The 24,574-nt window shown below is 35.0% G+C and overlaps 2 protein-coding genes and 1 non-coding gene across 5 annotated transcripts; all 3 read left to right on the forward strand.

The window, feature by feature from the left end:
• The first annotated feature begins 505 nt into the window (after positions 1-505).
• LOC126916223 (uncharacterized) lies at positions 506-24,542 on the forward strand. 3 transcript variants are annotated; one of them, XM_050721756.1, is made up of 11 exons: positions 506-860; positions 11,286-11,426; positions 12,491-12,584; positions 14,780-14,860; positions 19,584-19,747; positions 20,173-20,358; positions 20,736-20,891; positions 21,105-21,257; positions 22,454-22,715; positions 22,997-23,404; positions 23,584-24,542. In XM_050721756.1, the coding sequence occupies exons 2-11, from the start codon at positions 11,347-11,349 to the stop codon at positions 23,974-23,976; spliced, it is 1,977 nt and encodes a 658-aa protein (XP_050577713.1). In that variant the 5' UTR covers positions 506-860; positions 11,286-11,346; the 3' UTR covers positions 23,977-24,542. The 3 variants fall into 3 exon arrangements, with proteins under 3 accessions (XP_050577713.1, XP_050577711.1, XP_050577712.1); XM_050721754.1 differs by having other exon boundaries at positions 507-860; positions 23,581-24,542; XM_050721755.1 differs by lacking the exon at positions 506-860 and adding an exon at positions 9,386-10,682 and having other exon boundaries at positions 23,581-24,542.
• Positions 2,917-4,110, forward strand: LOC126916991 (meiosis-specific nuclear structural protein 1-like). Its single transcript, XM_050723377.1, has one exon. The coding sequence runs from the start codon at positions 2,917-2,919 to the stop codon at positions 4,108-4,110; it is 1,194 nt and encodes a 397-aa protein (XP_050579334.1).
• On the forward strand, positions 10,977-11,049 carry Trnav-uac (transfer RNA valine (anticodon UAC)). The gene has a single exon. It is a non-coding gene; the product is annotated as a tRNA-Val (tRNA).
• Positions 24,543-24,574: the final 32 nt, after the last annotated feature.

Here is a 24,574-nt window from a genome sequence, read left to right on the forward strand (position 1 = left end):
TTTCATTTATTTAATTCTTGGGATATCGTGTAATTGTTGATATTTTTTATGCGACGATTAACGATGGAACATCGTTAAGAGATCGTAAATATGACTAATAATTCAATGCTACTTAAATTGTCCATAAATGCATTCGAATCTTCGCTTTAATAATAGATAGTTAATGAAATGTGAGAAGCTGTATGCACGCGGGGAAAGTAAATCACAAAAGTGAACATTTTAATCGTTTTTAATCTCACTTCTCTGACAAATGGCACGGAGAGAGAGTAGGTGGATTTCATCGGTTCGCAACGGTTCGCAACGGTTCTAACGCGACCATTCAATTTTCTCTCGGGAGGATGAAAAACGTGCACGTAACGTTGTTAGTACGAAGTAGAAAATTTCATTTGGAACGGCGAGAAGTAACGCAATCACAAGCGTACGCGCCTCCAGGTTCGAAGGTAGGGTCGTAGGAACTTACCTGGTGGGTTCCGCGTGAGCCTATCAGAGGGATGGGTTTAAAGAGGCCGCGCAGCATAGCTTCGGCTAGCGTGTGCCTTGACGCGGAAAGCCGGTTAGTCGGTCTCAATCCTGTGTGTCGCTCGCATATACCGAAACGTTCCACTCCGCTTCGAAAGTTTATCCGTGCCTTTTCCAAACTTTCGCCAAATTTTCCTTCGACTCGATCGGTGAAACTTTGTACCAAGGAAACTTCTCTTCCATTAGAGAAGAAACCAGCGCCGTTGGTTTTGTTTGTCGGTAGTTGATCAATTTGTCTAACTAGTCGCGAACAAATCGTTTCTTCCTGTGAATTTTTCTGCGATCCAAAGTGCACGTGGATAGGATTTATAGCGATTATCTTGGAATTTGCGCATCAGAGGGTATGTTGATTTTCTTTTTATGCTAGTCCTAGAATAGCGCAAGCGCCTGTACAACAACGTATTAAGTGATTCGATTTGGTTTTGTAAACAGTCACCACGTGTGAACAACACAGCTTGTGTATAAATAATTGCTTCTGAACTAGATCGGCATTTTTCTTTAAAGTTTCTTTTCTCTGCTATTGCAATCGATTCTTGTCGCGCAGCTTATTGTCCGTATGTAAGTTAAACATTGTTTTCCATATACGTATGGGAGATATATTACGTGCGTATGAAATTAATTGAATGTACTTATGACAAATATCGATTATCAAATAACATTTGAATGATAGATAATTTTCATTTTAGTATAATATTAGATACAAGTGTACAAAATAAATACGACGCAAGTGTAACGTAACTCTGGATTATGTTATCTTTCACGCTTTCAAGAACGTCCTATATGTCTTATATATGATACATGTACGTACATTCCATTAAAGATGCGTAATTTAAAATTAATAATAAGTCGGTATCCATTTTCGAAAGTTTATTTCAAAGTATTATTACATTGTGCGAAATTCGAATTCAGCCTTCTATTTGACATCGTTCAACAATAGGTGTTTCGAACAATTACACGGGCAAGTTACATCTCATGGAGTTTGAAAGAGCAGCTGTTTTCTGGGAACAAGCAAGCCGTAATTGTGAAACATATATATCAAAGTCAGTAACCAGATATTGTGTGAGTTAGATCTCACACCTTTTCACAATAGCTTTACGATAAGTAGATTATGTATACCCAATTATTTTTCCAAACTCAAAACCTTTTTGTTCATACTATCAGATCTACGTATGTGCAATTGATCTCTAAATGACTATCTTACGAAGTTAATGATTCTAGTAACAATAACTGTAATGATACAATTACTATTTATCAAAACATCTTACAGGAAAGTGTTTTCGGACTATTAGTTGATACACCATGTTAGCCGTATCGCGTCAAATCTAACAGAACCTTATACCAGATGCCTATTTACTTTAATTATTAGCTATTGAATTAATGGAAATATTCAGCAAGATAAAGCAATCTTATTATATACGACGTTCTTGCAAAGGAGACTTTTTACATACCTGCATCTTTCGTATTTCTGCTTTGCTTTGCAAAATAAGCATATCAGAGTATGAAATGTTTCAACAATAGAAAATTAAGGAAGATGAAATTAATTGCACACGTGAGCCGCAACAATCAAACATCCTACGCGTACTTTTTCCCACCCTGTACGTAATATGCACTAACAATAGCAAGCTTGTTTCCTTTACATCTTCAGAGTTTTTACACTTACGATCCATTAGTATCGAAACGATAATGTTAGTATAGAATTAAATTCATTTGTATCCAACACTAAACATCGATTTTGTAGCCAGAATCATTCGTCGTCTTTTTTCTTGCTATAATATAATAAATATTGTGTAATATATTCTATTGAAAGTTAATAGAAAATATGGACAATTCACGCGTGTATTAATCGTTGTGATTGGGTATGAAATAGCTGAATCGCGTGAGTAAATTTGGAGTGACCTAAATTGGCGTGCGAAGATTCCCAAAGAGTAATCAAGTCCCGCAAGAAAAAGCGAATTGAATATACCGTTAATCCACCATTAATTTTATTCCAAGTACTGTGTTACATCGTATGCAAATGCAATGTTTCGTGTGACTATTGAGATTTGCGCATCGTGAATCATTTTTTGTTGCAGAGTTCACTAGCTGTTACACACTGTGCAACGTAATGTACGTATGTACGTTGTACAATGATAAATCGATCGACGTGTTAATTAATCACTGTACAACTCAATCAATGGGGAAAGCAATTCGAAGAATTGTGATTAATCGATATGAGTAGCCTCGTAAAAGTTTTATTTTCTAAAATACGATGATCAAAGTTAGTCAAGTGTAATTGTAAAGAAATCTGAATCACGTTTGTTTGTTAAAATAACAGTGGCAATACTTTGTTGGGTAATTTCCAAACAGTTCATATCCTTGTAAAGTAACGTTGAACAGCGAAAGCTCGACGAGCCAGTCATGCAGAAGGGATCAAAGAAAGAAGGGACGCAACAAGATACGACGAAAGTAAGAGATTATATCGCGAAGCTACGACGAAGTAGTCGCAATCGAGAATCGTATGACGAGATCGCAGAACTCGAAGCTGAGCTGCGAAGGGCGTACATTACAAAGGAGCTGCAAGCGCAAATCCTAGAAAGGGAGACCGAGCGTTACATCGAGAATGTACGGAAACAACAAGCCGCAGAACTGATGCGATTGGAACAGCAGGCGGTCCTCGAGGATGATCTTCGCCAAAGATCCGAGAGCCTCGAGAAGTCGGAAGATTACAGGAAAGAACTGACTATTCAGATGAAACGGAAAGAAGAAGAGAAGAGTTTGTTGATGGAGGAAGCTCGCCACGAGAGAGAAGTCTTAACAGAAATGGATAGAATAAGAGAACAGCATGAAGAACTTAAAACGCTTGAGAGAAAAAACCAACTGACTGAGACCTTAAGGCGAGAACGTTTAATTTTTCAGGAAATTAAACAAATTCGCGAGGAAGAGGAGAGGGCAGCTGAGGCGGAGAAACTTTACAAGGACGAAAAGTATTTAAAGGAAATCGATGAAAGAGTTAAAAGAGTGAGAAACCTTTACGAAGAACAATTAAAAAGAAGGGAACGAACAATGAGTAAGATTGCCAACATACTGATAAATGCAGAAACTAGAAAAAAAGAGAGAGATATTTTGATAGACGAATTGATAGCCGAGGACGTAAAATATGAGTCGTTGCTGAAAGAGGAAGTGGAAAATATTCAAAGGAAGAGGATGAAAGAGGAATTGGCGGCTAATTTGAAAGAACAAATTGTTTTCACAGAACAGTGTAAGTTACGATTTGTTGAGCAAGATAGAATGTTCGCGGAAGAAATTATGAGAAAAATTATAGAGGATGAGAAAACTGCCAGACTGACTGCTGCGGCTAGACGTAGAATGCAGCTACAGTATCGCGAGGATTTGGCTCGATTGATCGAAACCCGACGTAAGATTCGAGAAGAAGAGATTTTCAATACGCAGGAAACTGCTAAAGAAGAAAAGAAGCGCGAAGAAGCTAATCTAGAACGTATTAAAGAAGATAGAAAACGATTGTTGGAAAAGCACGCGTCGAATGTTGGTGACTTTATTAATAAAAGCGCTCTTTCTGAAGAGGAGCAAAAGATTATCGAACAATTCACATAATTTAACGAGTTTTTAACTCATAACCTTTAGCTAACTAATCCTTAATTGTTAATTAATTAATAATGATTCACAAAAATCGACAATCGTCCATAAGTTAAATGATATTATTGTCAGGAGAACCTAGTCCTATAGTTTAAAAATTCGAATATTTAATAGAAAATAGAACAAATCTACATCCCGGCACCTGTCGGCAGGTGTTGCTAATTATTCAAATGTTTCACTTCCTTTGCGAGAGTTCACCTGAGAAATCCAGAAAAAGCCAGATGCTTAGTTACGTTGAATTTAGCACTATATTTGCAAGTATTTGATTCGTGTAAATTATTAAATTAACATTAAAAAATTAAATTTTGCCAAATCTATAAAAATGACGAGCGCGAATTTATTATGCAACAGAATAACAAGTAATGGAGTGTCCTGTTCTTTAAAAGAAAAGGCGAAGAGAGCACATACGTACCTACATATTGTCACAGAAAAAAGATCGCGTTATGCGAACTTGAGAAGCGTCGTTTATGAATCTATTAAGTTAAGCTATTGTAAGATCACTACATATGTTGCTACTACATAAGCAAGACTTGCTAGCTGAGATTTATAGTTGTACGAACTACCGTCAAATAGAGATCCTAAATTCAAGCATCAAGTAGCGACGTAGATTAATACTATGACATCCAGGGCCGCACGTAGAATTTTATGTAGTCTGACTGACCCAGATTTCAAATTCTTACTCTCTTAGATTTCTGTCACTTCGCATATCCAGATGTCTTGAAAAATCTAGGTAAATTTTGACACTTGACCAACTTTACGATTTTCCTATATCGCGAAGACTACTAGAAGTATTATACTTAAAAATGACTAGCATACATACATAGAAATAAACGAGGTCATTGTGACATATAATGCCCGATATAGTTTATAATTTTATCTTTTATATTTTATTTAACTAGTTAACTGGGTTCAACGTGTATACTCGTCGTATGAAATAAAAAATTGCCATTTACTATAAAAACTCAAAATTTTAGTAAAAAGTAATATAAATGACATTTAATGGCACGTTTCTTTTATATTTCCAGTAAACATATTATGTATTTTATAAAAAAAAGTTTGATTATTTGATTATGCGTATATTGGTTATCCTCAAAACTGTTTTGTGCTTTGTATCAGCTACACCATCAAAAGCAAATCCACTTCGAAGATGTGCCGTCTGCTCAAAAAATCGATTCCGTAAGAAGTCACGTTACTCGTACTCGACTTGCGAAGTTTCACTTTGTGCGGTATCTTGCTTTATAAAATACCATACTGAGATCAACTGAATTTCTTAAATCTTTTTTCTTTAATTTTTCTTGTTTATGAATTTTGTTATTTTCTGGCAATTTTTAAGTTCTTAATAACAATACCTTTTTCGACAATGAATTGACAACTTTTTATTGAATGAAAATGCAATCATTCCTCGTTCTGCTTTATTTTTGTCGTAAAATTTATAATAGGAGCACGTGCCCTGCGTTCGACGTGTATACTCGTCATTGCTTGATTTTAACTCCGCACCCTGTAAGGGATTTTTAAAACTAAATTCCGCTGTTAACAGATTAAAATTTGAAAAATTCGGGACTATGAAATATTGCGAATGATTTTTCTGATTCGTTTAATTTTATTATTATTAATATTATTATTAGCCCTGATAATTATGAAGTGAGGAGGGGGTGTACATCTGTTTGAAGCAAACGCACAGAGTTATTTAGAAGATTTCTGATTTGATTAACAAGATTAACGTCGCTTCGTGTTTGATGCGTAACTAGCGGAATGCAACCGTTTAAGTAACGACAGAAGCCGATCATCAAACGTAGATTGTTACGTTCTCCGTCTTCCGATTAATGCACTCGATAAATCTTAAACACGACTGCAACTAAATTAAACTAGCTAGAGAACAAGCCGGTTTAAAGGTGATAGCAACGTCAATCGATTGCACAGTTTAGCAACCCAATCGATACCAAACGTGAGCGTGTATTTCCTTGAAATTGGGATTTGACGTTGGAAAACTCGATCAAAGGCTTATCGAAACGAATAGACTTTGAAATTTTGCCAAGCTTAGAAATGTCGAAGGAAATTTCTTTTCATGAAATAATATAAATTGAAGAGAGTGTTAAGGAAAAGTAATTCGCAAATAAGCAGATTTTGTAAAACTCGGAAGGAGAAGAAATATTTTTCAATTATCCTTCGTACAAAAGGGAAATGAAACACTTTCAATGCTAAATGAAAGAATGATTATTTGATGCTTACTCGTAATGGTACACCGTTATTTCAATTTATTTGCACGTTACGTGTATCTTCGTTTTCTGCTTGCTTGGAGTGGAAGAATCAAGTTTCTCGATCGTTAAAAGCAATGGTAGATATCTCGTTAACGCCTTTTTTTCGCAACGTTAAATTATATAAGCTTACAGATTGCAAATATTCCTTTGTTTATTTAAAACGTTAAAAATATAAGTACAAACATAAAAAGGTTTTGAACTAAAAATAGATATGTTTAACCAAATAGTGAAATAAAAGATGCAAGAAGAAGGGAAAGAAACAACTTTCATGAAACATATTTCTGGCTTTAGTGCGGTTAGTTTACGCACTGGAACGTATAACATCATAATCATTCAGAAGACAAAATTATGCACAAAACGGTATAATGTAAATTAATTGTTTAAGAAATTTGTTAAAAATATAAAGATATTTATTTCAGATTATTCCAACGAATCTGCATATGGGCATAGAAGCCTAACCAGTTCGTAAATATCACCCTAAACTAGTTTCAAGTTGTGATATTTATATATGCAGAATGTAGAAACATTTAATCCTCTACTTTTCCGTTGAATGAACTTTAGCATGATTATTAGAAAAATTGTAGTATAATTAATATTTTCATAAAAAATTATTATCTTACCACGTCCTATGCTTTCAATGTTTCAAGATGTTTCTATTTACATACTCGCCATTGTACATGTGCAAGCGATTCTTTCACTTTTTTGAAATTATTGTATAATGCTTTTTTAAACAGTAAATAAAGTAGAAATACGTGTATGAAGCATAGAATGACACGTGCAAGAAATACGCAATGCAGTACTGTTTCCACCTTCTTTGTAACATGTAATTTGTTATGGAAAATTATCCTTTTTTCTTTTTCTTTTATCAATTGACGATCGCGTGACAACCACAAACTCAACACGTTTCTAACAATTGACTGTTTTATGGCCTTGTATCGAGTATACTCCTAGTTGTAACGCTGCTCTTTCTTGTGCTGAGTAACTTCGTTTAGTTCTCCGGAAATAAATTGCCTTGGAAGCAGAATGCAAGAAGCGAGAAGTCAGAAGTGCTTCGTTTTTTCGCACTATGTAACTGTTTCTCTGGCTAAAACGATAGAAAAATCGGAAACGTTTTTCGAATCGTAGGACTCCAATTATCGCTTGTATTCATACATGGAAGAATAAAACGTTTAATCGTAAAATAAATATTGAAAATTTCCAATATTTATCATCAATATTTTCTCACTTGACGTTGCGATATACAACATTGTACTGTAACAAGTTATTACGTTGGAGCAGAAAATGATTCGTGCTATTTTCCGTTTGTACAATAACTTCTTTGACAGTGACATTTAGAAAAGTGTGTATATATATGTGTATACATATGTATGACGACTAGAAAGAAACCATTTGAAGGGTGTCTATGCAACACGTTGTACGACGCACCGTGTAGCGGAGAACTTAATCCGATAAGCGAAACAAGCAAAAAGACGTTGCGCTTGCTTCTTAAACTCGTAATCTTCAATGGTATAAATTTTACGTATTTTGAGATAAGAACGGTTGGAGATATACGCTTCCATAACGGAGCAATTGACTCTGCATAGACATATATTATTTTCTACTATACATAAATTTCCGATTTTTAATCTTCCAGTATACAAATTATACCTTAGGCGTCATTACGTTATCTTTTATATATAAAGTACATAAATATGTAAAATACGTTAAATAATCATGGAAACTAGCGAAAGTAGTATTATAAAATTAATGCGGCTACTATTTTTAGTTATTATTTAAAACCATTAAATCCACAAAGATGGAATTTGAAGTATACAAGCAAGTGCAAATATTTAAATCTTAGAGAAAACGCTTTCATTATGGATTCCTTTTTTACCAATTTTTAAATAAAATTACTAAATAAATTATTCGTATTCTCTAATTTGTAAATCCAGTTACATAGCAAACAATTACAAGTCGATTATTTAGTTTGCCAACTTGAATTTACTAAATGAATTATAAAAGAGTTTGAAGAAAGAAAGAGGTTCTAAATTACAAACAATTACCAACTTCGGTTTGAACATTGAACTTTCAACCAGGAAACAAGCCAGAACGAAGAAATTAATCGTCAGGTATGCTCATTGGCATGATTTATGAAACGATCACGATTTTTGAGGTCAAGGATTTCTTTTTATTGCTTACATATATCAACACTCCATCTCGGCAAAGGCAATTAGTGTGGCTTAGGTAGTTTTTAGAAATTCGTGGCTCGTCCTCGGTGACTTAAGGATATGTCGTAAATGAGGACTTTCCAAAGAGTAAGTTTGGTTGTAACGGTTCGATGACCGAAGAGTCAGACTTGGAGGAAGTTCCACACCGTTGCCAAACTTCGCTTACCGCTCACTATAGGGACCGTCTTCCTCCCTCTCTGAAAAGGGCTCTAAAAGTACTTAAAAAGGGGACACACAAAACTCTTTAGATATAATCGGTAATTGCAATTTTTTAGATGTAGAGTAATCAACGTACACTGTTGGCCATAAGTATTTGAACATCTCGACCCTCTTGCACGATTGATTAATACTAATAACGTTACAAATTAAAAGATATAGGTGACTACTATTGATAAATTCTCTTACGCAGCCATAACGGGATAAAACTCGTTGGTATAAATTCATAAGACTTTTTAATTAACCGGATAAAATAGTTTTTGTTTCGATATTTAATATTCTTTCGAAGATTTCAACTTTCACGAAAGATAAAATATTTTCATCGACATATGTAAAAGGGAAATGCTCTTACACGAAGAAATTAGTTTTCGTGCTATATAGCGATTCAGAAAGAATTACACTCTGTTCACTCGAGCCTCGTTGTATATCGTGTATCTTGTTATCTATTCAATCGCACGGTGACAAATAATATGGTGACAGGGCTCATCCATCGTAACGTTACAATCTTATTGTGTCCCATTGTGTCGAAGCTACAGAATACCAAGAACTGCTACTATAAGCTACATAGTTATTCGGTCGCTTATTCCGTCCGCTTTTACAGAAGATGGCTTTGTAATACCATAAGCTACTGTTATACATATCGCCGGTTTGATAGCAGAGTGACATGCGAGAATGACACGTAAGATGAGGTTTGCATGATAACGCTCGCCCACACATTTCGCAAGTGATATTAAAAAAGTTGCATGCATTAAAACTCGCAGTTTTACGCCGTTCAGTATATTTACCCAAACTCTCTGCTAATGGCTATTATTACTAGACTATGAAGGTTTATGCAAATACATATTTTTGAAGAATGAAATCTACATAGTTTATTATGTGATTAGAAGGTTATAAAAATGTACTCTTTATATTCCATTTTCTACATAATGATAAAGACATACGTGCCATATGTTGTAAACGAATAGATACATACGAATACATAAAGTGAAAGCATTCGAAATGGTAACGGGCGCTTATACTTCATTTGTGATGGAATCAATAGAATCCCAGTGCACACCTGACAACCAGCTGTGCTCGTCACGGTATCGTCATAGCCTTTCCTCGCATATAACTCACGTTCCCCATCATTCTCCGGGACACTGTATCGTGTACCAAGCCATGCATGTCCTCGTAAATATTCTACTTCCTAACTTCTATAGAGGTCAAAATAGAACTGACGGTTAAACGGTTATACGCTCTTGAAACTGCGATGTATAACATCTGTAGCACATCGCAATAAAATAAAATTTTATCGATGACCTCGTACATTTTGAAAATCAAAAAATCTTTGTGAGTAATATTAATTAATCGGGATATAGATATAAATTGTTATATTCTTACTGTGTAAAACTGGCGAAATTTTCTCGCGCTACCTAATAATACACGATATCTATAAACACAATCGTAACGCGAAGTACGATTAATTATTTTTATTTTACACTGTTTCTTAAACATGAATCACATTGCACTCACGAAACACTATTTGCATTCATGTCCTACATCGTATATCTAATTATGCTACGTCTACCATCTTAGCGATTTATATAGACAGTCACACTCTCCTGCCTTCGTCTAGACCTCTCCGGATATATGCGCATTGTTGGTAGTTGTCGCAGTGGGCGAAGGAATGAACTTTCTCGTGCATAACATATGCAGATCAACCGACCATTATGGAAGGTTACTTAATGCATTTACGAATATTACTCATAACGTTTCTTGGTCGATTGTGACGCGTGGGTTTACTCACTGAAACCGCCCTGGCGCCTCTCTGTAAACGCAAACCAACGATCGATTCCAATTACTTTTAATTGTAAGCGAACTATAGCTCTGGTATTACAATCTATCATCTATCATCTATCACCGTTTCTTCTCGAATAATGGCTAAAGCCATTCAAACAAACTTTACTACGCTTTACACGCTTAATTATCGATGCTTTGAATCGCGATACATGAGATTATGATAAACTAAAAATATGCAAACTATAATATGCAAAAGCAGATGAAATAAATTTCAGTCCAAGCTCTATTCCTTTAATTAATACTCATAAAAATATAAAAATACAAATATTTGTGACTTTTAATATAAAGTCGAACCATACATCGAGGTTCCGTGGTGTAGTGGTTATCACGTCTGCTTTACACGCAGAAGATCGCCGGTTCGATTCCGGTCGGAACCATTCTTTTTTCCTCTTTCATGCGTATGTATTCTGTGTATATGTATATTATGTTCCAAACATACTTTTTGATAATTTTATAATAAATAATTCTAATTGAAAAAAGAGTAAGTGAGTAATGCATATTTTCAAAGTTAACAGAGATTAACTTTGTATTAACAGAGATTGTGAAATAAGAAAGACGAACAAAAATAAAAAAAATAAAAATGCTAACATCAGATTTTATTTTATTATTTCAGATGTCAACGCAGCGAACAAATTAACGTAGGTTGAAATGTTGCTGTTATTGCTGTTGTCGCTATGAACGAGAGCCGGTGCTACATCGATTCGCCCGTGCTCGCTGAACATCAGCTATTCAACCGGAATGGGAAGGCACTCAGGTGTGATTATCATAAACGCAGCCTATACTACCGTATTATATTACGGGTTCGCGTTTAATTGCTCGCGACAAGAAGGGCGTCGACTATATACCGTACATTGATTTATCGTTCGTAATTGAAGAGTAGAAATCTGGAACACTTTTCTCATCCCAGTCACAGGGGCAGTCGATTAATTTTTAGTTCATTATTCGTCAATTTTCTTCGCAACTTAGTATGCTTTCAAATATATTCTTATATGTGATCTCTACCAGTTTTATCGCTGTTAATTGCTGCTTCGAATAAATACTACATTTCGTATATGTAACAGCGACAATGAACTTTCATGGGCTGGTTACTCCATCAGGTTGTTCAACAAATATGCAATGCTCTGTTAATATGTTTGAAAAAATTCGAGATTACTTCACGTAACATTTTAATCGCTTTTCCGTATAATTACGCAAACACGAGGTTTGATCTAGCTAGATAAAGACGTAGATTTCGATTTAAAAGTTTATACCTTAACAATCGTTAACAATTTTTTAAAAAGCAGGATCCTATGCTATAACTGAACTAGTTTTTAAGTTTTGTTTTTTCAAAATGGTTATAATTTTTATAAAATTTCTATAAGTTGTAGCAGATTTGTTTGTTCTATGATTAAAATTGAGAGAATGAAAGGCCTTTCAATCTGTTTCAAATAAAGAATGTTCGAGGAATTAAAGTATCAAAGACAATTAGAATTATATGCATATGAAGAATAATAAAAATAAAATGTGCCAACATTTTCTAAATTTTAGAATTAAACTTTAACATCGAGATAAAACGTTCAAATGCGTAGAATATGACAAAGATTTATTTAAAACGAGAGCTTTGGAATTATTACGCAATTATTACTTCGCGAATATGTCGAAAGGAAGTAGTTAAACAGGATGAAACGTCCGAAGGCTAAGCAAACAAATCATTTATATCGTAATTGGATAAATTATCTTCTAACATGCAATTACGACACGTCCAATTGAACAGGGAGAAAAGCAGCAATCGTTTTAATCGTTATATATACACAGCGCATTAAACAGCTTTGATTTCAGGGGATCGAAAAAAAGTGTGTTACTTTATACAACCGACTGTGGTGACGGAAAAGAAGATCTGGGACTCAAGCTTCAGCAACGATCAGTTTCTCTGGTAAGTTTAGTAACGTCTGTAAATTAATTACTATTATGTCTTCTTTACAAACAGGTAAGAAACAAGATGGGAATATGAAATTAATCTGACAAGGTTTTATTCCAACTATCTGGCAATTTTAGATCGACAATAATAGAAACACGAAAGAGACATTCGATTAACTCGTCGGATAAGAATATCCAGAAATAAATTGTTCCTCGTGGGTAGTTGCCAGTTAATCCTAGATTAGGAATTGGCGTATCTAGTATCTCTCGTATGTCGCCTTCCGGGTCTACGAGGCTGGTAGAAGCTTCCATCCCTGGCAATGATTATATGTTTCTCGACTCATGATACTCCTTCTTCCCGAGCACACCCACGATCTTCGATGATTAACGAACGCGAAGACGACCCGTGGCGAACTAAGGCTGCTTTTAATTGCTTCAATTAACTACGTTGAAGCAGCACGATCCGCCAGTAGGAAGTATCGTAGTGCACTATCCCGACGTCACAAAGCACTGGCCTTCGCCAGTTATAACTTGACATTCTTTGTTCGTCGATACCTCGATACCTCGGGGGATATGTAAGATACTGCGAGCATCGATAACGCTTTCTGTTCTATCTGCTGCATTTATGATTCGAAGAGTCGTCAAATACATAACCCATTTGCATTATATCGAATGACAAATCAATTGTGCTTTGAGGGAGACGGCCTCAATTATGATAGGATACAGCTATATTGCCAGAGAATCAACTATGGCTCATTTCGTATCAACGATTCAGATAAATCAGCGAGAATAAACCAGGTTTTAGAAGTTTTATGGAAGCGAAAAATGAATTAATGGTTGTATAATTTGCAACGATTGAATTAATTTCACAGAAGCTTTTATTAGTCGCGCGATATCGGTAATCGGTAATTGTTGTCTATTACCGATGATTATTATTTTTTTATTCGCTTATATAATTTCCAGTATAAACAAATATACATATATAAGATTGATTAATATGTATCAAGACGGAGCTAATTTCCATAAGTAGACCTACTAGCAGCATCCCAAGCAATGTAAATTCAACCTAACCCCAACCCGTTTCTAATAACAGAATGAAAAATGTCCCATTAATGTGATGGATCTCGTTTGTACATTGGTCATCGTATCGAGATGGATCGCCGAGTCAAACGGATTTCGTAATAAAGCTTCACAATCGGTCTGGGCTTGAACGCTTTAAGAGGGTCGATGTACTCGCGCATTATACGATCATCATGCGTACATATACATATGCGAAGTGTCTCCCTCACACGCCTGATACGCGTATAGTCGTGAGAATCCTTGAGCAAGTCAAGAAATCGTAATTCTCACGAGCCCTACAATCGGGCCTTTGGCGCAATTTCTCGGCTTGGGTTGCAGTCACACGCCATTTGCCTGAAGCAACTAGAACAGCAGACACGCATCTTTCTAAAGTTGTATTTAGAACCGCTTCGTTCCTCTTCTCGACATTGAATACGCATTAACCACGCTTTCATAACTTTCTATTGTACAACGTTTATTCAAGCCGACGTAACTTACGTAGTGCACATGTATATTGACGTTATAAATACAATAAGTAAAGTTTTCAAAATGATTAACAGAAAATCGCGATTCTTTACTTTGCAGTTCCCATAGGCAGTAATTGACATGATTTGTAAGAATTTATATGAGGGGAGCATAATCAATTAAAGATATTGTATAAATATGTTATAGAGTTTTAGCAATAATAATTTGTGAACTTTCGAAGGATATTGTATTTTATTTTTTTTCATAATCATACAAGGGGAAGTTTTTTGGGGAGACATTATCGGAAAAATAATTATTTTATTACGATCGTAATTATTGTACGCACGCGATTATTCTCAATGTTGAGATCTCATCACCTGTAAAAAATCTTCCAAGCATCACGAGTATTATCTTACTGCGAAGACTCACGAAGGACGTTGATCGTAACAGGAAAACCACGACCCCAGCGTGTGACGTGAAATATGTGGTCAAGAAATGATTCCACAAAACTGACATTTGGTTTTTTACTACTATGAATATTTGCAAACAAAGTGCAATCTATACGTGTGATAAAGTTTACGACCCACATACATATTTAAATGTCTCATTTTATCTAAACTGTAAATACATAAACTGAAAAAATCTGAATTCATATTGCCGACATAAATCTAACTTTTTTCATTTCAGACTGCTCTACATACAGGAAGTGGAACGCAACAGCAATATCTGGAACCAAGAATGGCGCAATTAGAAACCTTGGAGGCAAAGGTAATAAAATGAACAACATTTATATCGTTTAGTATATAAAGTGAAAATAAACTTTTTAAACTAAAATTACATACATAATATATATTTTATAATTTTGTTGATAATAATACACAGCGAGTGCACAAAACAAAAACATTCAAAGTACGAGGAACGAAATCATAGGAAGAAATTTCATCTACAATGACCCAATTGCGCAATAATTTACCAACTAATAATACATTAGTGAATTTACAAATTATAAGTTATAGATTATAGATTTTTTTCATAATTTAAAAATTTTACTCGCTTCTTTATGTAAAGGAATTTATTAATGCTGTAACTTGTAACTCATAGAATTTCATTAATAATACTACTTCAATTATGCAGTAGAGTCCATGTTACATAAAAAATTTTGTTTCGCTATTCTAGAATGTGAAATTCTTGCTACGTCCAGAATCATTCTTTCCTACATTTTTTTTTTTTTTTTTTTTTTCTTTTTTGAAAGGCTCGCGCAAGAAGGTAGGTATATGGAAGTCGTTTTTAACCGTAACATCCCGTCGGAAGAAACCGAAGGCGATGTTTCGCGGTTATTGGCGGGTCCGCAATAGCCCCCAGCTTTTTAAGGCTGTCCAACCAGTGATTTATATGCAGATGCATGGACCAAACTGTGTTTCGTTCAGGGGCCCTTCACTCGAGTTTCGGACTGAGGGACCGTGTGCGCGCGGGTGCCATTAAAACTGCCCCGAGTCCGCACACAGATACCCAATAGCGCAGCATCCTCAAAAATTCTTTTTTTCAATTCCACTTGTGTCGATAAAATCGTAGGATTTTGTTCCATTACTAAATTCTTCTATCTTTAATCTTTCGTACGTATAATAATTTAGCAGAAAATTAAAAAAGAGACAGAGCAGTAAAAAGATAACTTTCTTAAAACTCCTAAAATACAATATAGTAAAACGTATACGTTACTTTTGATTAAACTTATATTTTTTGTTTTCCTACGATATAGGAATATAGAAATAAATATGTTACATACTACAATTGCCTCCTTAATTTTGATTTACTAAGATGTATCTGTTAGAAGGAAAAATCATGTATCCATCCGTCATCATACACGAAACAACTGTGATCTTTTATCTCACCCTTCGGCGTTAGCAAGCATATTTTCTTAACTTTCTTAAGACGCGATTAATGTACGTTGTCAGATTCGTTGACTTCTTCGAGCATGCTACAAAAATCCATTCCGATGTTTACGCCTGAGCAGACCAGCGCGAAGTCATGTTTTGCCATCTCAGAGGAAAAAAGCAAAAGCAAAAGAAAGAATGGACGAAAGAGTAAAAGAAAGAGAAAACAGAAGGAGCGTGCTGTGCACAGGGGGCTCGATATGAATAATGAAGAAGAACGTCGACTTGAAAAGGTTGCATCGACGTCGATAGGATATCTTCTTACCACGAGCCAAAAATGTTTTTCAGATACATAATGATCTTTGTCGATGAAAAGAAGATTTTCGCATTGCTTCGTAACAATTTTTAGAACTTTCTATACAAAGCTCAAAGTTTGCGACGAATATCCTTTCGTAAAAGGAATCAGTGACTCGAGAACAGTGAAGTAAATGTTTTTACGTAATTTATAAATTCACAAATAACAATGAAAGTTTTTAAAGTTGGTAATAGTAACAATAAAATTCCAAAAAGTAATACATATACCGAGTCTTTATACTTTACTGCTAAATTTGTAGCTCGCTACAGATTAAAGATTATTATAAAAATACAAAATGACGAGCAACATTTATTTTCATGAGAATGACAGAAGATAAACTAAAATATCATTTCATTGTTTCAATTTACCGCTAAATATAGTTTGTTCCTAATCTACTGACCAAAGGTAGGCTTTAGTACGTCCTTGGGTTGAAAGACTCAGACAGATCTAGTCAGCCAGATTGCGGATCCTGGAGTCAGTGCCCTTTACTGTCTGAACAGCAATGCGCCAAGCAAGATTTCGTCTTCTTAAAACGTTGAAAACATTGCCCTTCGCAAATTTCGCGCTCGAATAACCGCTTTCAGAGATCATAATTTAACTTCGTTCGAAATAATGGAGGTGGCAGTAAGCGCAAGAGAACTTTACAATATTTTGATCAATGTAGAAATAGACACATATAATATTTATCGTTATAACAGATACGTGATGATCTCTGTAAATAAATTCAATTCAATCTATTAAATTTTATCTCTATGTTGTCATTTGCTGTAATTAAAAGAATATTCAGTATTATATATGATGTATATAATGGAAAAATCCTACACTATGCAAAACTGGAATTATCCAAAGTGATTCGTATGATTTCAGAATTATGTCAGGAATTTTATTGTTTGCGATATATTTCAGGGAATTTGTTGATACTATCAGAACACATGGAAAAGATAAAGTAAACGCGAACACGCGCGCTATTCCCTGGGTGCAACTATTGTATCGTACAGTTGCAGAAGAGGGTGGCAGGATTATCTCGGAAATGCGGATCTTCCCCATGCAAATTCCGCAATAAATTTCCGCTTCCTCCGTGCACATCGCTATCATCCTCCTGCAATGTAACGTGTACAGCGCGCTTCCACACGGGAAAAAAATTTACGGAATGTTCGTACTGAGATCACCGTCCATCCGTTCCCACTTTTACTTCTCAACGGGGGAGAAGAAAGTGTTAGATTTGATACAACTCCTCGCTGCGTGTCTCTATTACCTCATTATTTCAAAAATGTTATGTGGCGCTATTTTGTTACGTTATGAGTCACCGCGTAGTATACTTTGCCTCTCAGTTAAAACGTCTCGTCTATCGTTTTGAATTTTGGAAAAAGCTTCGTGCCATTATTGTTTTTCTTTATCCAATTGAAAATATTTAATTATTATTTTCTAACTTCATCTGTATAACTTTGCTTAAAAAGATGAAAATTTTTTTCACACGGGATTTTAGATATTTCAACATATTCTTGAAAGAATAGTAGATATTACATATTCGCGATATATAAGATCATACGTTTAGTAATTCATAGACTCAGATATAAAAGGAAAGAAATAGTACATACGTAAAAATGCGTTAATTTATTTCATCGGTATCGACTGTTTGACACTATGGCATCATTGGAATATCATGTTTATGGAAAGCAAGTACTTTACGGCTTGCACCCAAAGCCTTGAACTCGGATTGCCTTTTGTTTTCTACCACATACAATACAACGTGCATAGTTGCTTTGTGTGATTCTGTTAACCTTCACCAAAGACTAAAAAAACGAATCAATTGGGAACGATAATAATAATATTTTCGTATCTCTACGCAGATTCGGGTATTATTTGAATAAAACATTTGAAATAATCGATTATTTATTAAAAAAATATTGTAACATTGCGCGCGTTAAAACTTTAAAACAAAAGGAATTTTTAAAGTATAATTCTCTAAGATAGGTATACTGGACACAAAGGTAGAAGTTTCGTAACAGTAGTTTTATGTATAATCAGCCGTCTACAGTTCCTTTTCCAAGAAAATAATTTCCGGTCTTGAAATAATACCATTCTTAGAAACAGTGTAACACTACGAATCAGAGTAATAGTATTCTAGTTATCAAGACTGTTTGTACTTACCTAATAATCTTATTTCCACTAACTTTCTTAAAAGTTTGTAACTATAATCGCATTTATGATTTTTTAAAACCGAACAAACGTACAAATATGAACACTAGACGGTACCTTTATTACTCTTTACTACGTTAGAATTATTTTACGTTTTTTTTTCTTAAGGCATTGACCTATAATCTTCCGACTTGAAACGAAATAGGATCGCATGGAAAGTTTTATCCTATAACCGTGAATCTTTATGCCGTAAATCTTAGTTGGAGATAATCTCATGAGCGGACGTCGAGTAGTCGACGCGAAAAAGGCCCAAGCGAACGAAGAACGTGCGAAGCGAAAGGTGACGGTTAGAAACCGTTTATCTTACCTGTGGATGAAAATAAATGCGCCAAGACTTAACAGAGTTTAAATTAACTTATTCAGTAACTTTATTACGCAAACGGAATTCTATAATAATCTTGCGGTGCTTTATATCTAAAAGTAAAAACGACACGAGCTAAATATGACATATTAAGTATCGCAATTAATTTAAAAAATTTCAATGCTTTGATAAGAGGTGAAAATAGAAGCAGAGCGCAAGGAATGTTTGGCAATGGCTACGGAGGATATCCGGTTAGTTGAATATTTTCTGCAAGCAAATCTAGTTGGTGGTCTCGTGTGGGACACACTGGGCGTGCAAGGTCTCGTATCGCATCCTTCTTTCTGGTTGCTGCGCAGTCAAGGCCGGCATTGACCTTCTCCGTGTTGTATGCCAGCAGGAGAGACCAAGTGCTGCTTTCTCAAGGACCATCGGTGTGCAGTACCGACGTGGAACTCCATTAAGATCGAGACATCCCGTTCCGACTATCGTCACAAATCATAGATTTACTAGAGCGATAAATTTATATTTACACCGTGGCTGTTTTACACCTCGAGTTTCAACCACGTTCAAATCATATCTTTAGGCTAAAGAAATATTGATTCTACCATATTGTGAGTTTAGCTTCCGACTATTAGAATGAATTATTATTTGGAAGATCGAAAGATTTGACAAGACTCGGTTTCTTTTTGGAAATTTGTAACTGTGTATACGTGCGTGTAAAATACAATATCACGATTGTAATTAAGAATATCTGTTTGTTCTCAGATGGCCAGTATCGAAGTATCTTTGTCAACTACGCCAAGAAGAAAGAAAGGTGGAAGCATTTCCGGTGGAGTAATATCGCCAGCTGGTCATCGAAATAGAGATCATTATAAGGAACTAGACGCTCTCCGAATTGCATTACGCGACAAGGAAAATATCATTCAAACGTAAGAAACGTTTCATGAATATATAATAGTATAGTACCGAACAAATGTTTTCGAATAATCGCTTCTTACTCTAGCGTTCTGATTTTTTATGTCATTTGTAAGAAAACGTAAAGTTTCGATCGCTTAGAGCGATCGGCTGGCTTTCGTCACCCTCGGTCCGAAGAAGAGAAAGCAAAGACACTTGAGGGTGCAATAAATTAAGCCCGCCGCATACTGAATCGTGCACTGGCAGGCTGCAAGGAATTTGCGACTGCTACGCTTACGATATTCTTTCATCTTTTGTGCAATCGTCGACTTTTTAAATAAATTTTAACGATTCAGTGATTGTGTTCTCTTCGGCATAAATAAATCTATGGAAAATATCAAATAACATTTCAAATATTTCGGTTTCGTTTCTAGGGTTAAGTTTTAATTTGTTTTTACAGACTGAAAGGGCAACTGTGCAACACACTGAGCAACAGATTAGCTTTACGTAATGGTGCTCCACCTCTAACCGAGGCTGACAGAAAAGCAGCCGAAGAACGACTTCAAAGGTTGCGACGCGATGCGGATAATAAGCGGCTAGCGATAAAAAATTTGAAATTAGCGCTCGAACGACTAGATATTACAGAGTAAGTAGAAAACTTCAATGAATCTTGTGTTATCAATCATCGATTACGCTAAATAAATATATTTATAAATGTGTCAATTATTGAAAGATTAAATTGAAACAAAATTTATATTGGAATAATAGAGTAAATAAAAATGGGAAATAAATTGTGAAGTGACCGTATTGTATGTAAAACCCTATATGGTCTAGTGGCTAGGGTACCTAGCTTTCATTCGGAAGGTTTGGGTTCAGTTACCCGTATAAAAAATATTTTTTTTCTTTATTTATATATTTATTTTATATGCAACTTGTATATCTTGCGAATAATTATACTGTTTATTATATTTGATTGTAATTATTTAGTAAAAAATGTAATTTAATTAATCATTTTTATTCCAGTAATATCGATGTTCGAATTCAACAAGCTGAATTAGAATACAGACTTGGACGCGAAGAACTCGAACTTCTAACTCTTCGCGAAGAAAGTAGAGCCTTGCAGGCTGCTTTGGAATTGGCAGAGACCCAGGAAAAGCAGAAAAATGATACAATATTTAGGTATCTGTCTTAAAGCAATAAAAACTTTGAAAATGACAACTCGTTAAAGATAAAGTTATTATATCGAATTTGTACGATATATGTTATAACTAGGTAAAATATATTTAATCGTATCTTAAATATTATCATTGACTTTATTACCTTAACGGAATTTTAGGCCATAATGATTATGAAATACGATAGAATGAAGTATCTTTGATATTTGATTTATAGTTGTATCTCTGGTTCTACGCAAGTTACGATCCATGCAGTGGAAGTTAGCGCAGATCCAAAAAGTCCCCGTTTTGGCGCTGGACCAAGGGAAGACACACCTGGCTTGTATGTTGATTGGGCAGTTGAAGATTCTGGATTATGCAAGGGAGACAGGTTTCGTACAGTACAATATTCCACATTTTATTCAATAACTATACTATACACTTAAACATAAATGATTACTAAACTGCGGATATCTATGTTTATGAACACAACTAAACAGGTGGACTCTAGCTAGAGATTTGTTTCATTTATTAAATATTATATAACCAGTATCGTATTTTGAATATTTTATATATTTTCGCATATTATGCCATATTATGGTGAAGTTTATAAAAACAATTTAATAAGCAATCCAATAAAAAGTCACAAAGTGACTCGTTATCTGTATAACGGTATATTATTGTAAACGGGATTCTTTTCCCTTTATCTTTAGTCCGGATACTGACGACTGGCGGTGAACACAGTCATAAAGTATATTTTCTACGCCTAGCAATTAGCACATAAAAGGAAAAACGATTATTTCTTCTCGCTGAATGGAAAGATCGTAAAGAATAGATCATTTGATTTCATTTATAATCTTTATGACAGAACACCTGTCGTTCGTAATAAATTGTAACATTTCTCCAAGAGAAAGCAAGCAAAACTGGGGCAATAAAATTACGATTTGTGATCAAAGAACAATGAGGAAGAAGATAGACAACGAAGAAAGTAAATAAAAAACAAGGAATAGGAAGAAAGGTGAAGATTATTAAAAAAGGAAGCACATCAATACATATAAATATAACACATCACACCGACTGCTCACACTATGGAACCCAGCTATCATTGTCGAACAATAGTGCAATCTTGGCATTTGGTTCCCAACAGGTCACTGTAGCGTGAAGCAGCACCGGAAGTTCGCCGAGTGCCCTCGCTAATTGCACCTGCGGCTTCACATGACCCTATCCTTTATCCTCCCTCCCATTTTCATGTAGATTTTTTTAGCAGAATTTGTTACAACTCACACCGCTGTATTTTGCATTCAGCCTTTTATACTTATCTATATGTATAGTAGAAAATAGTATAAATAATCAAAATTGTTTTGAGTTTGATACCTTTTATGAATGATTTGCTTTGCTTTACTTTGTTCTCGATTAGGATTATATAATTATATAGGAATTATATAAATTCTCAAAGAGAATAAATTACTCTTTTCGCCAAGTCTCAATAGAATAAATCAGCCCCTGCTTTGAAAATTGAAAAATTTCACCTAATTAAGCGTAATCACGCTCATGAAACTCGTACTTATCGGTCAACATTGTCTGCAGAATCTTGGAAGTGAATGGAAAACTTGTGGTGGGAGCAGGCAGAAGCGATTTAGCAAGGCTGTTGGCCGTTGCACCCGATGCAGCGCAAATCGTGGTCCTTCGAAAAGGCGAATCCCTGGCAGCACTCCGCACTCTTCGATCTGATAACCTTAGGCTGACTCACAGGATCGGATATCTCGAGGAACAAGTCAGGGATCTTCTCGCACCAAGTAGAGCCGAGGTTCCTGCAGACCCTCCACCAACCCGTCAAGAACAAGTTCAGGTATACGAGAGGACGACAAATACATTATTCTTCTTAGTTGAAAGCATTGTACAAAAAAATATAATACATTATTCTATACGTTAGTCCATGGATCTTTATCATTTCTTCACAACCTTATTATACAGGGTGCGGCATTTAAATGAAAACAACTATACAGTAGGTCACAAACTATTTGAATATTCTCTTAGAACGGTAAAAAAATGTTCGTAAATTCAAAAGCACCCAATTTATTTCGACATTTCGCAACAACTAGAATTTAATCTTTATTACTTTTTTTTTAGGTCTTTCAAAAAGGACCACAGGTAACTGCGTTAGTTGCAAATCTTCCTGGCCTTAATGTAAGGAATTCGATGGAATTACGGCAGAGTTTACCAACAGTAAGAAGCAGGCACAATGACCATTCAAAACGTTCGCTAGACTTAAAAATCTCGAACGAATTCGACTCGTCATCGGCTAGCATTTTCAATGGTCATCACAAATCACGAAGTAAACAAAAACATCAAGGATTTCCATTAACCAGGTCAACTGCAAGCTTGGATTGCAAACAAACGCAGATACAATCGCAACTACAACGTAGAAGACCACCGCGCGTTGAATCAGCTTTGGAACATTTATCTAAGAATCGTAAAAATTCATCTCAAGTACAACCATTAGACTTCGATTCCGAACCAACTTATTATCGATTACAGGTATTTTGTTAAATTTTACATTATGATTGAAGTAACTAAACGGATGGATGAAATTTTCTTTCGCAAACATATTACAATGATTATTTGAAAGAAACGAAAGTCTGGTAGACCAGTGATTAGTTATTCGTGAAATTAGAATTAAAATTCCTGTAGCTTAGGATTCTTTGTTATTTCAGGAGACTCAGTCGCGAGCATCAGAAAACTCGGATATATCAATAGTCTATAGCTCCCAAGAATCGAAATCTCGTCCAGCACCACCGAAAAAGCCACTTCGATTGTCTCTACATCGAGCAGCTAGTCTTCAATCCGTAGAAAGTGCACCACCATCTGCACACCATGAAATAGCTAAAAAACCGATGAAGAGAAGTCATAAAGGTGATCCACCGGAGAAAGGTATTCGAACGGAAACAAATGGAGAAACAAATAACCAAATGCAAGAATCGCATTCCAATCCACCTCAACCTCCGCCGAGGACACCTTCCAGAGCAGAGTCTTGTCAAAGTGCGTTACGATGGCCTTCCCCTAAGCCACGACCTCATTTAGCACCTGTCACTATGGAAAAATGGTGCTGAACAAAAAAAAGTGTAAGAGAAGAAAGAATCATTATGATATGAATGATATTTCAAATATCGACGTACACTGCATATTATACATATTTTTATGTATTATCTGTTCAGTGTGACATGAATATTCGAGTAGTATTAACAGCGAATCTTTTAAGATCTCTGTTATTATAGAAAAAAAACTGGGGAACTTACGGAGATTTTTATACGATGCATTTGTAAATACAAAATGATATTTTTATGCTTTTTACCTGTACTTTAAGAAGACTGAATTGTTCTGCATTTATTCGTACGCTATTTTTATACCTATTTTTAAATTTTATGTTTAACTATATTGGCTGATAATATTTCGTTGTATACATTCATTTCATGTACTATGGAATATAAACGTTCAAAGTAATAGATTACATAAAAAAATTTCGCTTTATAAGTTAAACAAATATTTCGTACAAAGTACGTGAAACGTACATTTATACTCCTTAATTTATAAGTATTAATTCTAAAAATATGAATCTTTTTTTATTTTTATGTGATTAAGATAGCTTTATATATATATGTATATCATTACGTGAACATCAAATCTAATTTTTTTTTCATCAATTGCTAG

Source organism: Bombus affinis, chromosome 5 (assembly GCF_024516045.1).
Source record: "Bombus affinis isolate iyBomAffi1 chromosome 5, iyBomAffi1.2, whole genome shotgun sequence".
NCBI classification, from domain to species: Eukaryota; Metazoa; Arthropoda; class Insecta; order Hymenoptera; family Apidae; genus Bombus; species Bombus affinis.